This window comes from Lissotriton vulgaris, chromosome 1_1, assembly GCF_964263255.1.
Source record: "Lissotriton vulgaris chromosome 1_1, aLisVul1.2, whole genome shotgun sequence".
In the NCBI taxonomy this organism is placed as follows: Eukaryota; Metazoa; Chordata; class Amphibia; order Caudata; family Salamandridae; genus Lissotriton; species Lissotriton vulgaris.
Window position 1 is genome coordinate 724,927,618 of NC_141685.1, and position 16,337 is coordinate 724,943,954.

The 16,337-nt window shown below is 38.8% G+C and overlaps 1 protein-coding gene across 1 annotated transcript in view; it reads left to right on the top strand.

The window, feature by feature from the left end:
- Window positions 1–16,337, top strand: part of LOC147747717 (complement factor H-related protein 2-like) — a 297,443-nt gene that overhangs the window by 112,900 nt on the left and 168,206 nt on the right. The window contains exon 4 of the mRNA XM_086926053.1: window positions 14,256–14,456. Coding sequence (XP_086782179.1) covers window positions 14,256–14,456 — 201 coding nt within the window. The remainder of the gene's footprint in view (window positions 1–14,255; window positions 14,457–16,337) is intronic.

Genomic DNA, 16,337 nt, shown 5'->3' on the forward strand with positions numbered 1-16,337 from the left:
GAAAAAGAACGTGCATTTGAGTTTGAAATGTCCGATCTTGTAGCAGTACACTTGCAAAGCCCACACATGACAATAACCCGATTCAAGGCCCCATTCACCTGATTTTTAAAAAAAATATAGTACTCCAAGACAGTTACATTTTAAAACTTTATTAATATTTAAATATAACGAACGCAACAAAAACTGTAAATATATTTAACCATTTTTTGAAATTAACCAGAACTATAACGATAACAACAACAACAACAATAATATAACTTTTATGCCTAAATTACGCAAACATTTAGCTAATCTGCTAAAGGGGGGAGTCGCCATTTCTTTACAATAATCAATAATGAAAAATCCACATCAATAGGGTTGCCCGTTTTCTCGATGCAGCACTATAGTGCAATATACACAGCACCTGGGGTGTCAAGAGTGAACAGGTCTTTCTTTGTTCCTTAAGATGTTATCTCCGAGAATGCTGATGCATTGGTGTCTGTACACTTCTTTGTCAATTCTGTCAAGATGATAACTGCTTTATAAACAGACGATATCTTTGTTTAGTCATTAGTGTTAAGTGTGTCTGAAACTACAGTGCCCTTCTGTTTTTTTTCTTCAGGCACTACAGAGTTTTGTGTGTTGTTCTTTTGAGCGACAATTATTCCAGAGGTTTCAGGTTCACTTGTTTTGTTCTGCAGTGAGTTAACAGCTTTAGAGAGTTCATGTTTATTTGCTATGTCCTGCTGTTCGTCAACTGCTTCAGAGACGTCAGCCTCATTTTTTATGTTTCAGTAGATCCTGGACCTGCCCGGCCGCGCCCAAAATGGCGCCGGTGTAAATGGGACTCGTAACTGCTTGTTCTGTACTGGTTGCCCAACCTTGATATCACGAGATACATATGCAGTTTTGAAGCACATGGCGGAGGCTTGTCTGCTGTAGTGGGGCGCCCCTTTATCGTTTCAGTCGCCATTCCGCCCGCTTTTGCTACACTGTGCCTTTTTCGCCATTCAGCTGTTTACCGCCCGCTCTTGCGACTACAGCGTCTCGCTCACCATGTAGTTGAGTTGCTCCCGCTCTTGCGGTGCAGCGATAGGCGGCTGCCACAGGACTCTTAAAATGGCGGCCAGCTCTTCGGATTTGGGCCTGGTCCAGTAAAATGGCCCTGGGACACCTTGGAACTCGGACGCTTGTCTGCCAGGGCTTGGGTTCCATTCTCGAAAGCGTCCCCTCAGCCTTGAAGATTGTACAAAAGTCTTGGGGGCCCTCGACTCCCGCAGGCTTCCGGTGGGGAGCGGCTGCCATGATTGCTTGCGGAATGGCCACGACGGAGCTACGAGATGGTGGTGCTCTCATGGTGACGCCAGCTTCAGTCTGAAACATCCAGAAACAAGGTGGGGCTTTCATCGTTTGGGGAAAAAAAATGTTTTAATCCAATGAAAAGTGTTATTTTTAGGTCACATGACCTAGTCTTACATAATTAGGAAAAGAAAAGTAAAATGAACCAATGAAAAGTTTTATTAACAAGTCACATGACCTGTTATGCTTACGTTACGCGCTGCGCGGCGCGCTCTGGATCGTTTCCGGGAAGCTGCGCCTTGCGCACCGGAGCACTTCCGGGTGCGCTAACGCGTCGCGTCATATAACGCATTACGCGACAATGCAGGTGCAGAATATAGTCAAAATGTCTCCACCAACCAGCGGTCGGAATTCCACCGCTTTCAGCAGTCCAAAAAGTTCGGTCAAATCTTAAGAGCGGGAGCAACTCAACTACATGGTGAGCGAGACGTTGTAGTCGCAAGAGCGAGCGGTAAACAGCTGAATGGCGGAAGAGGCACAGAGTACCAAAAGCGGGCGGAATGGCAACTAAAACGGTAAAGGGGCGCCCTACGACAGCGTGTCTTCAGGTGAAACGGATTGTGGGACAAGGTCCAGAATGAAAGATTCTTCAAAAGGGAAAAAATTCCGCCGGACCCCGGGAGCCGGCCGCCTATGCCGGGGGCGATCTCAGGCCTCAGCAGGGCAACACGACTTGGGGAGGGGGCAGGAGCCAAGCGCCCCCTCTCAGTCCGCGCCATCTCACCGCCCCTCGGGGGCCTCCGTCAAGCGGTTTAGGGAGGCACCGTATCACATTGTTTTCTAATGCAGTCAGGTCCACAAATGGACCCCACTTACTTTGAATAGTGAAGCTGCAGCAGGTGCAAATAAGGTTTAAACAGTGTTACAAGAGCTGCTTAGAACTCTGAAGTATGGCACTCAACAACCAGGACTTATGCCATTTATGTAAGGCAGTGACATGGAAGCAACTCAGGGACAAAAAGCATGAACGAACATTCACGTATGAAAATCTTATTTGGAGAAGGGGTAGAATCCAAACGCCCCCTGCCAGTTCGCGCCACCTCACCGTATGTGGAAAATCTGAAGCCATCATTCTACAAACTCTCAACGCTTGTTATCAGTGCATGACTTTCATGCTCGATCAATTGAGCTAGCCGGATCGGGCAATAAAAAGTATAAAATAGTTATGTAAATAGTTATTTAATAAAATGTTTTACTCTGTTTCTTTGGTGGTGTGTTGTGTATATTTATAATATTTGCATAGGGTTTGCCGTTATTTTGGGCGGTGTGGGTGGCGGAGTCGAGCTGTTTTGCAGCCCTCATGGTGTGGAGCTCAGTTCATTTCACTATTTTCGTATTTCTCATGAAGGGTTGTTCCCAATGTTTGTATTTTAGCGAGGTCAAAAAGAGATCCAATTAGTGGTCTACTGATTTTGCTCGATTACTTTTTTTTTTTTACACGATTTTTCACTATCTGCAAAGACTAAACAGAGTATTGCGACTTTCTGCTTGTTTGTAAATAGAGAATGATCCAAAGAGAACCAATTGTAAAACAGTAAATGCTTGGATAATAATTAATCAAATGGAGAGACAAGCAGGTACGACGGATTACAACAGGGGTAAAGGTCTGAGTTAACTACCGTTCACTATCTGCAAAGAGAGAGTACTACTAAGAGAAAAGAGGGGAGTGGGGGGGGGGCAGCGTTCAAAGCACATCAGCGTGCATAAACACGAAAACGTTTTTACCTATCACGTACTTGACATTTGACAGCTTTTGATATTTGCTATTAAAAAACCATTGAAATTCACAGAAAAAACCATAGGTTATACTCCATATATAGTTAGGAATTTGCATTTACAAAACCTTGAAAATTCAATGAAAAAACCATTGGTTTTAGGCCATATATAGTTAGGGATTTGCATTTAGAAAACCTTATTTTACTCGCATAAAACCATTGAAATTCCATATATAGTTATAAGCGCTAACTATATATCGCGCACCCGCAATCCACTGCTGATGATGTCACATATTACATCATTCATGACATGGTTAGTGACATCACTGATGACATCACTGATGACAACATCCAGTGACTGTATGTTTCTGTAAAGTTAAAATATGTTTTACATATTGAAGAATGAGTGGATATATAAGTGTCTGGATGAAGGATTTACTAGGTGCATGACTAACTGATTGAGTGAGTGATTAAATGTGTCTCACTGAGTGCATGGGTTAGTGACTAAACTGTTTTAATTTGTGCATCATTATATCTGTTGTTCTACAAACTGCTGCATATGTTGATCAGTAGCTATATCAGTAACTGTATGGGTTATTGATTGGTTGTCCAAGTATTTGTATGGGAAACTGAGTGTGTGTGTATGGGTGGCTGGGAGGTGTGTGACTCTGTACATAGATGTGTGAGTAGTTGATTCACTATATGTATGGATTCAAAAGTGCATGTGGAAACAGCTGTATGGGCGGTTGACTGTGCATGAGTGTATTAGTGAGTGAATGGATATCTCAGTGCTACATGTCAAAGTAAGTACATATGTAAAACACAGTACATGTGAGAGTTGACATCTATAAATAACTGTGCATAAGAGCCAGTGAATGTGTGATTGGCTGTATGGATCATTGTGAACATGTATCAGAGATTGTATAAGACAGTAAAGTAAATATGTGTTAGTATATGTTTGAATAAGTAAGGTGTGTATAACTGTATAGTTGAGAAAATGGAGGTGTGATTGATTTTTGGCATAACTGACTAGGTGTGTGAGTAACTCCATGGATGAGTGACAGTCTGTGACTGTCTGTTTACACTGATTGTATCTAAGGTTATATTAGAGTCTGAAGAGGTTCATGGTATTATCACATGAATGATATCATCAGTGATGTGATCAGTCATGTCAAATGAGATGTTATCAGTGATTTTATCAGTGATGTCATTTGAGATGTCATCAGTGATGTCATCAGTGATGTCACTAACCATGTCATGAATGATGTAATATGTGACATCATCAGCAGTGGATTGCGGGTGCGCGATATATAGTTAGCGCTTATAACTATATATGGAATTTCAATGGTTTTATGCGAGTAAAATAAGGTTTTCTAAATGCAAATCCCTAACTATATATGGCCTAAAACCAATGGTTTTTTCATTGAATTTTCAAGGTTTTGTAAATGCAAATTCCTAACTATATATGGAGTATAACCTATGGTTTTTTCTGTGAATATATATATATATATATATATATATTACCTACTGGCGGTTGCCAGTAGGTAGTTATAGTTAGGATTTTTTCCAATGTTAAATCTCAAAATTCTATTTGGAATAACTTTGGCGCCGGTTGACAAATCTGCCGGAAAATTTCCTCAAAATGGCCTCTTTGAGCACCGGTCCTTCTCTGAAAGTTTGGGGGGGATTCGTCAAGCGGGGGCCGAGATAAAAGGGGGATCCCAAAATGCGTTTTCCCCATGTTAATTTCCATAGGGCGGTCGACCTCACTTTTAGCCCGAACGGCTGAATGGATTTCCACCAAACTTGGCAAAATTGTAGGGTCTGGTAGCCCGATGTGCCTTTGCTATGTCTCAAGATATGTACTCCAGTGGATTTTGAGTAATTTAGGTTCAAAAAAATATATATATTATATATATCTATAAGCGCGCCCAGGTACGCGCACCGGGGAGCCCACCGGGCGCGCCACACGACTTGCGCACGGAAGGCTGATTGGCTCACGGGTGTCTGTAAACATTCGAAACAGTCCGGAGCGGCCGCCATCTTGTGTCTCGGTAGGATCGAGACACAAGAGGTGACATAAAAAAAAGGGAGAAATGACTATAAGGGAGCAGGGTAGACCCCCTCCTGACCCCCTAGGTTTGATGTGGGGGCTAAAATAGGGTCCCGCGGTGCATTTAAAAAAAATAAAAAATTTCGATTTGCGTGGGGGGAGCGCCCGGTACGCGCACCGGGAAGCGCACCGGGGAGCGAAGCATCGGGAAAATCCAGGGCCTTATTTATTAAGGCCTTGCGACAGTTTTGCACCGCCTGTGCGTCACTTTTTGTGACGCACCAGCGGTGTAAAAAATGCGCCTCGTTGCGCTATATTTAAAAAGTGACGCATCTAGGTAGATGGGTCACTTTTTAAAACCCTGCACCACATTATACCTGCGTCAGGTATAATGTATGCAGAGGGGGCGTTCCCCCGGAAAAAGCTTCGTAATAGTGACGCAGTGAAATCTATGAGATTTCACTGCGTCACTTTTAGGATGCTGTTGCGTCCAAATCTTGCGCCTGCCTCACAGCAGGCGTAAGACTGACGCAAGACCTTTCACATGGGGCTTTCCCCATGTGAAAGGACGCATTACTGGAGTTGCGTCACTTTTGTGACACACTCCAGCAATGCGTCACTTTTGTGTTTACAGATACGTCAGAAATACTGACGTATCTGTAACTCCTTGCGACATGATTCGTCATACATTAAATATTACACATCTGGAATGTCGTAAGGAGTGCGCACAGTAAAGTGACGCGGTATAGAGACAAAATATCGACTCCAAAATATCGACTGGACATAATATCGAGTTTTAAATATAGACTGGACAAAATATCGACTGGACATAATATCGACTACAAAAATATCGTTTTTCAGGTAAGTGAAGTAATATCGACTGTATGAAATATAGATAGCAAAAATATCGATTTTTTAATAATATATAATATTTTATAGTGTATTTTTATGTAATAATATGTGTGAATAGTGTGTATTAATGTTATAAAATATTTTATTACATGAATTTTGTTTTTATAATAATTGCGTAATGTAATTCTGTAGCGGGTTGTGGGTTTATAGGGGAATAGGGTGGGAAGTAATTTAATAATAATTAATTAATTAATATATGTTTGTTAATATTTTTAATTAATAATTAATTGATAATTAATTAATATTAATTAGTTAATTAATTAATATAATTTTGAACATATTTTGTATTAGTAAATAATTGTTAATTAATTAATTGTAATTAGTTAATTACATTAATTAGAGTACATTTTTAATATATATAATTTTGTGTTATTTTTAAGTAATTAATTTTGAAAAAATAATATTAATTATTAAAATAATTACAGCTAATGTTCTAATATATTTACTTTATTGTTATTGTTAATTAATAATTAATTGGTAATTGAATAATATTGATACATTTTGGGTAAAGAAGCATTTTTAGGGTTCAGGGTCAGTTTTCAGTTCATGGGTAAAGGGGTATTTTTAGGGTTCAGGGTCAGTTTTCAGTTCATGGGTAAAGGGGTATTTTTAGGGTTCAGGGTCAGTTTTCAGTTCATGGGTAAAGGGGTATTTTTAGGGTTCAGGGTCAGTTTTCAGTTCATGGGTAAAGGGGTATTTTTAGGGTTCAGGGTCAGTTTTCAGTTCATGGGTAAAGGGGTATTTTTAGTGTTCAGGGTCAGTTTTCAGTTCATGGGTAAAGGGGTATTTTTAGGGTTCAGGGTCAGTTTTCAGTTCATGGGTAAAGGGGTATTTTTAGGGTTCAGGGTCAGTTTTCAGTTCATGGGGAAAGGGGTATTTTTAGGGTTCAGGGTCAGTTTTCAGTTTTTGGGTAAAGGGGTATTTTTAGGGTTCAGGGTCAGTTTTCAGTTTTTGGGTAAAGGGGCATTTTTAGGGTTCAGGGTCAGTTTTCAGTTTTTGGGTAAAGGGGTATTTTTAGGGTTCAGGGTCAGTTTTGGGTTTTTGGGTAAAGGGGTATTTTTAGGGTTCAGGGTCAGTTTTGGGTTTTTGGGTAAAGGGGTATTTTTAGGGTTCAGGGTCAACAAATAAGATTAAAAAAAATTATTTTTATTATTTTCATTTATTATTTAATTATTATAATTTAATTTAAGTCGTTTTAAGTATATTTTAGTAATTAAAATTTAATATTAATTTGATTTAACACTGTTTTTAATAAAGTCGATATTTTTTACATCTATATTTTTGTTAACGATATTTTGTACTCGATATTTTTGTACTTACCTGTTTGTAGATACAAACTCGATATTTTGACTGTCGATATTTTGTCCACGATATTTTGGCAAGTCGATATTTTGTCCCTCGATATTATTTCAGTGATCCAGTGACGCATCGCTGTTTTCACTCAGCGATGCGTCACTTTTCAGAAATGAGGCCCCCAGTTTATTCACTGTGTCACCTCTACGACCCTTTCTTGCGTCAATACGTCCCTTTTGCATACATTAACCCTGAGGTAGGAATAATGTGGCGCAGGGGCTTACAAAGTGACGTAACTACCTAGATGCGTCACTTTGTAAATATGACTGAATAAGGTGCATTTCTTACAGCACTGGTGCGTCACAAAACGTGACGCTCTGGTGGTGTTAAAGTGACGTATGGCCTCATAAATGAGTACTTCAGTCCTCTACTCATGCGTCATATTACATTTATGACGTATTATGTTGGAAGTTCTTTTAGATACGTTAGTATTTCAGACGTATCTGTAAGCGCAAAAGTGAAGCATTGCTAGAGTGTGTCACAAAAATGAAGCTACTCCAGCAATGCATCCTTTCACATGGGGCCAAGCCCCATGTGAAAGGGCCTGCACGCCTGCTGTGAAACAGGCGAAAGATTTGGACGCAACAGCGTCATAAAAGTGACGCAGTGATATCTCATAGATTTCACTGCGTCACACCTACGACCCTTTCTTGCGTCAATACGTCCCTTTTGCATACATTACACCTGATGTAGGAACAATGTGGCGCAGGGGCTTACAAAGTGACGCATCTACCTAGATGCACCACTTCATAAATATGACGCTCTGGTGGTGTTAACCGCATCGATGCTGCAGCGATTTTTGCGCTGTGCGGCTGTTTTCCCTTTTCCGCGTTACATGACGAGCTCAGCTCGTCATCAGCACACGCCACCCGTGGCTGATGACGAGCTGAGCTCGTCATCAGCAGCGAAGGGGTTAAGGTGACGCATGGCTTCATAAATGAGGCCTTTAGCCTTCAACTCCAGCAATGCATCTTTTCTTACCCTTCCACACCCCCGTTCCTTTTCAACATTTTCTTTGAATATCAACATTCCCTATATTCACTCTTCTTCTCCTTACTTTCTTTCCCAACTTTCACCTTCTTTCAGTCCCCCTACTTCACTTCCTTTCTCCTCTCATACCTTTCTGTTCTTTCTTACTCATTTTACTTTCCATTATCAATGCACTCCAGTTCACTTACTCTTTTTCATTTTTTAAAGAATATAGCTCTTTGATGAGAATTGGAGGTAGTTCTGAAAAGAACTTTTTGTTTTCTTCTTTTTTCAAAACAGGAACAAAAACAGGGAATGGAAACTGCTCAACAGGAGCAAAAAAACCAAAAAAAATTAGGGGTGGAAAGGGCAGTGGCTTTTCCAATGCTCGAAGCATGAGCTGGACACTTTGCTCCCCAAAGAGGTAAGGAGTTGATTGCAGTATCTGCATCTCAGGACACCACGGTTAAAAGCATGTTGAATATTTAGCACGAGCTCCTGCGATTGCCCCCTCCCAGAAGTAGTTGCTCCTCCGGTGGATGTAGAGGCCCCATCACTGGGAACCTCTTGTGCCAGAGCCCTGACACTTTCCTGGGCAAAATTCTGGGGGTGCCTCAACTCCAAATGCCAGATCATCGTAAAGTTCCCAAATGAGTATTTTTTTGGGGGGTCACCCCGTGACAAGACTTGTTTGCAGATCCTGCACTCCACTTTTGGAGCATTCACCTTTTTTTGGTTAGGTGGTATTTTAAAAAATTTCCAAATAAAATGTTCCTTCATCTTTGGGGTAGGAGGCTCTTCATTGATGAAATCAGGTTCTTCATCACTGCTGGATTCTCTGGCAGCCATGGTAAACCAAGAAAGATCCAGGAGCAAAAAACAGGTCTTTCAGTCACAAAAGTGAAAGAAGAAGTGAAGGAAATGGGTGGGGACTTCATTCTTTGTAAAAAAAAAACTGTTAGCAACCAATGAAAAGTGTTATTTTAAGGTCACATGATTTGACGCGCTGACGCTGCGCGCACCGGAGCGCTTCCGGGGCGCATACGCGGCGCGAACGTAGGCGCTGAAGTGACGGCTTCATAGTTTTACGGAAATGCTAAATCATTTTCATTTCCTTATTAAAAAAACTGCTTTTATTTGTATGGTACGAAATGTTTTGCGTTATTATTAACTTTTCATTCATATTTTTTTCTCGAACCAAAGTAGCGCTCTGGGTGCGCTTTCCGGAGAGCTTACCGGAGCGCGCACCCAGAGCGCCCCGGGAAAAAATGATAAAAAAAAAACTTTGAAATTAATACTTACACAAAACAGCAAATTGTAAAAAAAAACATAGGTTAGAAACTCAATATAGAAAGGAATTAGCATTTAAAAAACCTATGAAATTCACTGAAAAAACCATAGGTTTCACACCAGTTATAGTTAGGAATTAGCAGTTAAAAAAACCTTTCAAATTCACTGAAAAAACCATAGGTTTCACACCAGTTATAGTTACCTGGAAATTTTACTGACATAAAACCATTGAAATTCCCGCGTTATAGTTAGTTGGACTCACTATAACTTGCGTGTGTAATGCACTGCTGATGATATCACATATTACATCACTCATGACATGGTCAGTGACATCACTCATGACACCATCCTTGTGACAGAGAGACTGACCTACTTTCACTGTAAAGTAACCCTTGAAACACATTTCGAAAAAAAAAACTAACATTTAAAAAAAAGTGGACATGCCTATACCAGTTACAACAACCAATTCAGCAATTCCACCATTTATATACACATCCACTCACTCACCAACACTTCTATATAGTCACTCATACATATACTCACTCATCATATGTAGTGAGACACCTATACATCCGTTAATACACCGACAGTCTTCCAAAAGTTGCTCACACACATACTCACACATGCAAATAAACTATTGAACATCCATTTATTTGCATATACAGCTATACACACACTACCACCTTACTTCTAAGGAAACTTACACATACTTACTCTCTTAAACAATCACTTATAGAAACACATACTTATTAAAACAAGAACTCTTTCAATCTCTCACTCTCACATATACTTACTTAGATACACCAATACTCACATATACTAGATTAAAACATATGTAGTTACCGATGAAGACAGTAGTGAGACAGTCATTCACTTACTAACACATACATATACACCCTCACTCACCCATATAGTCTGGCACATATGCTGTCTTCAAAACACATACAAACAGTGAGTCAGTCATTTATGCATCAGTGTGCTAAGTAACACCCCCACCAAATCAAACAGACATTTATACTGATACTAAAAAAACATCTAATAAGCCATAGAAACACACATGTAGCTACTCACCAACCCATGCACCCACTTATATACAAAGTGAAACACTGATACAAACATTTAAATATTGAAACAATACTCGCTAATATATGTATTCACTATGATTAGGTTGTGGGGTTTTAGGTTTAAACCTATAATAACTGATAAAACCCCACTGAATGAAAAATAGTCCTCACTGGTGAAAACATATAAACACTGAAAAAACACCTGCACAACCACAAACTAAATGCCATTCAAAGAAAGGAAAAAGAAAGTGAAAGAGTCATTTTGTTCTTACTGAAGGGGTCAATAAAATGTATCTTTGTTATACAAGCTAGCAGTAAGAAAGACTGGCTAACATTATTCTGCTTGAGTTTTGTTCTTTAGGGATGCCACTAAAATATTGTTTCTTCTTCCTTTTACTTTTTTCAGTTTTACGGCCTTTGGTCTAAAGATGCAGGGTTTAGTTTCACGTTTTAGGTTTAGTTTAATTATTTTATAAACTGTAGAGAATCAGGACATATCAAACTCACATTTTATATTTTGGCGGCATTTGATTCTTTCACTGATAGGTAAAATGGCTAGTTTCATAAAAATCTTTACTAATATGTGTCATCACATTTGCCCACAGAGAATGGGTAAAAACCCTTAATACATCAGACCATAGTTTCTAGTGGGTCTGTAGTGATAGTAGGTGAATTGCCAACAACTCAAGCTTTAAACATTAAATCTAAGGTATAGTGACAAGTATATATATCACCAAGCATCTGGAATAGTGGTGAAAACGTGACACCAGACTTTTGGAAAACATGGAACGCAGTGTCACTTTTTATGCTCTGCAAAAAAGGTTCTTTCCAAGTTCAACAAAGATTGGAGTGATATTGTTTGTATTTGTAGTGATTCAGCTACGTATATAAAAAATTTGTGTGATGTCCTGTCAAAATTGATACCCAAGCTGTAGTGATTCCCTGTAGAAGATCCTCGCCACTTGTAAGATGGTATGCTGAAAGCATCTTTACAATCTTCAGAGTTAAGAGTGATGATATTGACTTTTTAGTCCATTCTGGTGCACTGTTTTCTGATTCCCAGGAACTAAAACACAAATATTTATAATTTCGTGCTTTATGTGGCATCAAAGAAAGAGTCATCCAAACTGTGCTCCTTAGCTGACGGTTCTCAGCCCAAGGGGCTATAAATGCTAAGAGGGCCTTTTCACAGAAGTTTACATGGGTAGCAAAGCACGAGCGCACATGACCAAAGACTCATTGAAGAAGTATTGTACGGTGTACTACAATAAGATTAATTTGCAAAAATCTCTTTGGACCTCATATACACTATACGTACACTGTCTATATACCATGTTCTTTCAGTGCAGAAAGCAAGCAATGATAAAAGCAAAACGTTCCATAAACACCGGAAAAACACTTTTTCTGCTGTTTTTAGTGGCGTGAAAATGTGTAACAACTGATAACAACTGTTTTTTAAGATATTGAAAACACTGAAAAAACCCCACCAGAATTGACCAAAAATAGAAACTGAAAACAGGACAGCCTAACTATGATACACTTAATAAGCCGGTTAACCAATCATTTTTTTAAAAAAAAATATCCATTAAGACACTTATTTAACCATTTATTCTTCCATCGACCTTTACATATACATATATAAAACATATTTATTTTTCAGAAAGACACACATTCACTGGATGGTGTCATCAGTGATGTCATGAGTGATGTCACTGACCATGTCATGAGTGATGTAATATGTGATGTCATCAGCAGTGCATTACACGCGCAAGTTATAGTGAGTCCAACTAACTATAACGTGGGAATTTCAATGGTTTTATGTCAGTAAAATTTCCAGGTAACTATAACTGGTGTGAAACCTATGGTTTTTTCAGTGAATATATATATATAAATATATATATATACACTTAATCTGCTCGTTTACCAAAGAGAAGACAAGCCGCACCAGCCAGGTACGTTCAAGGTTTGTTTATTGGGCAAAAAAACAGACGCGTTTCGAGCCAATGGGCTCTTGGTCACATGACCACCACAGACATTTTGCAGTTAAAGTAGGTAGCAAAGAAATAAAAAAGGAAGAGAGACTCCGTGTTCAATTTCACAGAGGGTTCCCAATTGTGCCGTTTTCATTAAGAAATTAAATACATTTCATATTAATTTATAAGGCACATTTCCAAGGTGTATGGTGTATTTTAGCAAACAGATCTGTGATAAGTTTACATTCTATTTACAAGAAATATATATATATACACACACACACACACACATACACACATTCTTTTATATATATTTATTGATATTTAAGTTGTAGTTTAAATGTTTTTAGTTTTTTGGCTGGAAACTAGAGGCCCCATTAGGATGGCGGGCGGATCGCCCCCGCCGGGCAGGCGGTAGCCATCGCCATCCTTGCTGCAAAGATCCCCCGCCATATTACCATGGCTGGGGGGTCCGCGGCGGACAGAAAGACCGTCCGCTACCGTCTTGTCGACTAGGCGGAAAAGGGATCAATATGGTGGCAGTGTCTGTTTGACACCGCCCGCCATATTAGGATGAGGGCGGTGACATGCCTTTCCATGGTGGCATTGCCGCCACAGAAAGGCATGTGTGGATTTCTTGCAGGGGCCCGTTGCCTCTGGAGGGTCCACATGGGGGGTACCTATGGTACCCCCCTGCACTTCAATGTACAACGTACAAAATCCGCCCGCCATACTAATGTGTCCCTAAATGTGATATATTTTTTAACTTAAGTATGTGTATATAACCTTTTAGTCTTATTTTAAGAAATTGTTTTACATTAATTGAGTGGTTTAAAAAAAACATTATTAGTGATTGTTCAATTATTTTGGTGATATCATTGTTGTCTATATTGTGTGTATCAATATTTTTGATGTATTATATTTTTATTTAAAGGTCACAATATTTTTGTATCTGATATTTTGGTTTTTGATTTTTTTTAAATCTTTATTTTTCACAATGACTTTGTGCTCAATATTTGTGCGTTTACTAATTAATTATAGCAAGTCGATATTTCATATTTGATATTTTTGTGTTTCGATATGGTATGGATTGATATTAGGTTAATAATCCCATAGAATATATGCCAGAGCGCATGTTTCCTGTTGGTGCCTTTTAAGCTTACATGCATGCTTATTAGTATGTTTGTCACTACTTGAGTCTGTTCTAGGCCATACATACTTTGAGAATTTGCCACGGAAAATGAACCTAACATAAGATAACATAAAATAGTGTTGTCTGTCTGTGCGTGTTGTCAATTTCAGCAACATTATTACCATGGCATGAATTTAAGGATTCTCCGCTAAACTCAAAATACATTTACATTAGTCTAGAAAGCACATAAAAAATGAAGATTAAAATCTATTCCTGAAAAAGGTATAAAGCAACATACTTGTTTTTAGAGTATCAATGTCCAACTTTTAAAAAATATATCTGAAGCTATTGTTACTTATTTTATTGCTTGTTTGCTTGTTCTTATTTAATAGTGAGGCATGCCCTATTTTAATTTCTGAATTAATTTCAATGAGCTAATTTAAAAATATTCTACAGGTTTGTGTCAGGTAACCGAAGACAAACTCAAAGAACATTTTGTAGAATTGAGCTTGAAGCAGAGGGATAAAATGGCATTCTTCGAGGGAGACAAAATAACTTTTACATGTATATCCGGATTTCAAGTACTCGCACCACCAGGGATCCTAGTTGCAAATTGTTCTAAGGCTGGATTTATCTACCCCACATGCTTCAACTCAAGTAAGTGTAATGTGCTTGTATGAAAGATTTGCTATGTAATGGTAGGCAGTGTGGTTCAAGAAGCAAATCTACTCTTTTTGTCAGATGTTTATTGCGAAGAAGGGTTTCTAAGTCTACATGGCACAGAAAATTAAATATATAAACACTGTCACCTTTGACCGATAAATAATGTCTCAGCCTACTTACCTTTGAACTGAATATAGGTGGAGTCAGAATTAATTCATTTATAATTATCATGCAATATAGTTGTGGGTAAATATTGTGGTTGCAATCTTATTGTATGTTAATATTGTTGACTTCAAAATAGTGATCGATAACCCTCAGTATTAAAGGAGGGTCTCAGATCAGACAGTGCTGTTATGTCAGAGGTAGTCAAGCCAGGGAGAATAAGAAGCAAATATACCCATAATAGCCCCTAATATCAGGCATATCAGACGTTAAGACATGACTTGTTAAGGGGCTGGAAAAATGGTATCCAGCCAATTGTATTTCTTATAATCTTTCCAACAGCCCTTTTTATTTACCATAGTCAGTTTTCAGCTGACTGTGGCAATTTTTATATCATTAGGCCCATAAACCCACCAAACTCTTTCTAAGACCAAATTATCCTCTGAAAAGGGAATCCTCCATAAGCCCTTCTAGTGAAAAATGGGTGAAGGGGTGTGTTTTTAACACATAGCCAACCAACAGTTCTTTATATGTTTTCAGAGAGTCTCCCAGTACCACCAACTGTAAAACAGTGCCTGACCTCACTTTTACTTATTGCATAATTGTCATTTTTCAATTGACATTGAAAAATAAAATAATAAAAATATATTCATGAAAATAAGCAATGTTATACACTAAGGGCATGATTATGAGTTTGACGTGCGGTGCCTGGTCAGCCTGGCCGCTGTACCGCCAAACCCGTGGTCTGGCCGCCCACCAGATTGCAGGGGTTTCTTGTGTCTGGCAGGCTCTTTTTTGACGTTCCAATGAAAATTAAGCATGGGCTGAAAATTCGTTCCGCTCGCGGAATGTGCGGATTTTCCGCTATTTCGCGATCCGCGAATCTCGCGAAATCGCGGTAAAATCCGCGAATCAGCGGGGACGAATTTTCAGCCAGTCACTTACAGGGTTACAGCAGCAGGTGCAAAAGTTGAAGCAAATTTTTTGTAACCTTTTACAAAAGGGTTACAAAGAAATTAACTTCAACTTGTGCACCTGCTGCTGTAAGCCTGTAAGTGCTTCCAGGCGCCTCGTTGCCTACTTGCAACTATTCTCTGACCCAGCTCTGACCTTTGAAGCAGGGTCAGAGAATAGTTACAAGTAGACAATGAGGCACCTGTCACGAAAATTAAACCTCAACAGGAAGCACTGACCGATATAAAAACAAGTATTTGCAATGCAATAGGTCTCGCATTAAGAAAGCTTGAGCTATTGGTCTTGTAAATGACAATTTTTTTTATTTATGTGTTGGTTTTGAAAATAGTTAAATTAATAGCTTTGTCATTTACAATGCCAATAGTTATAACTTTCGCAAATGTGACACCTATAGCATTTGTAATGCAACATGTTTTGTATTTACGTGACTTAGATGTATTGATATTACAATGGCTTTTAATTTTTTTTAATAATTAATACCTAAATAAAAGTGATTTTAATTTATAATGGCAATAGCTTAAACTTTTGTAAATAACTTTTGTAAAGATTATGTTCAGTGTATTTTATTGTGACGAAAATCCAAGAACAGAAGTGAAATATTAACATCTTTTTGTGACATTTGTAATAAAGCTTGAAACATTGAGAGAACATATTTGATCCAGTTGTTGTTGAATGGTTGCGCAGATTGATCCTGGGGTGGCGCTGAGTGGTGCTGTGGTGGTGCTGAGTGGTGCTGTG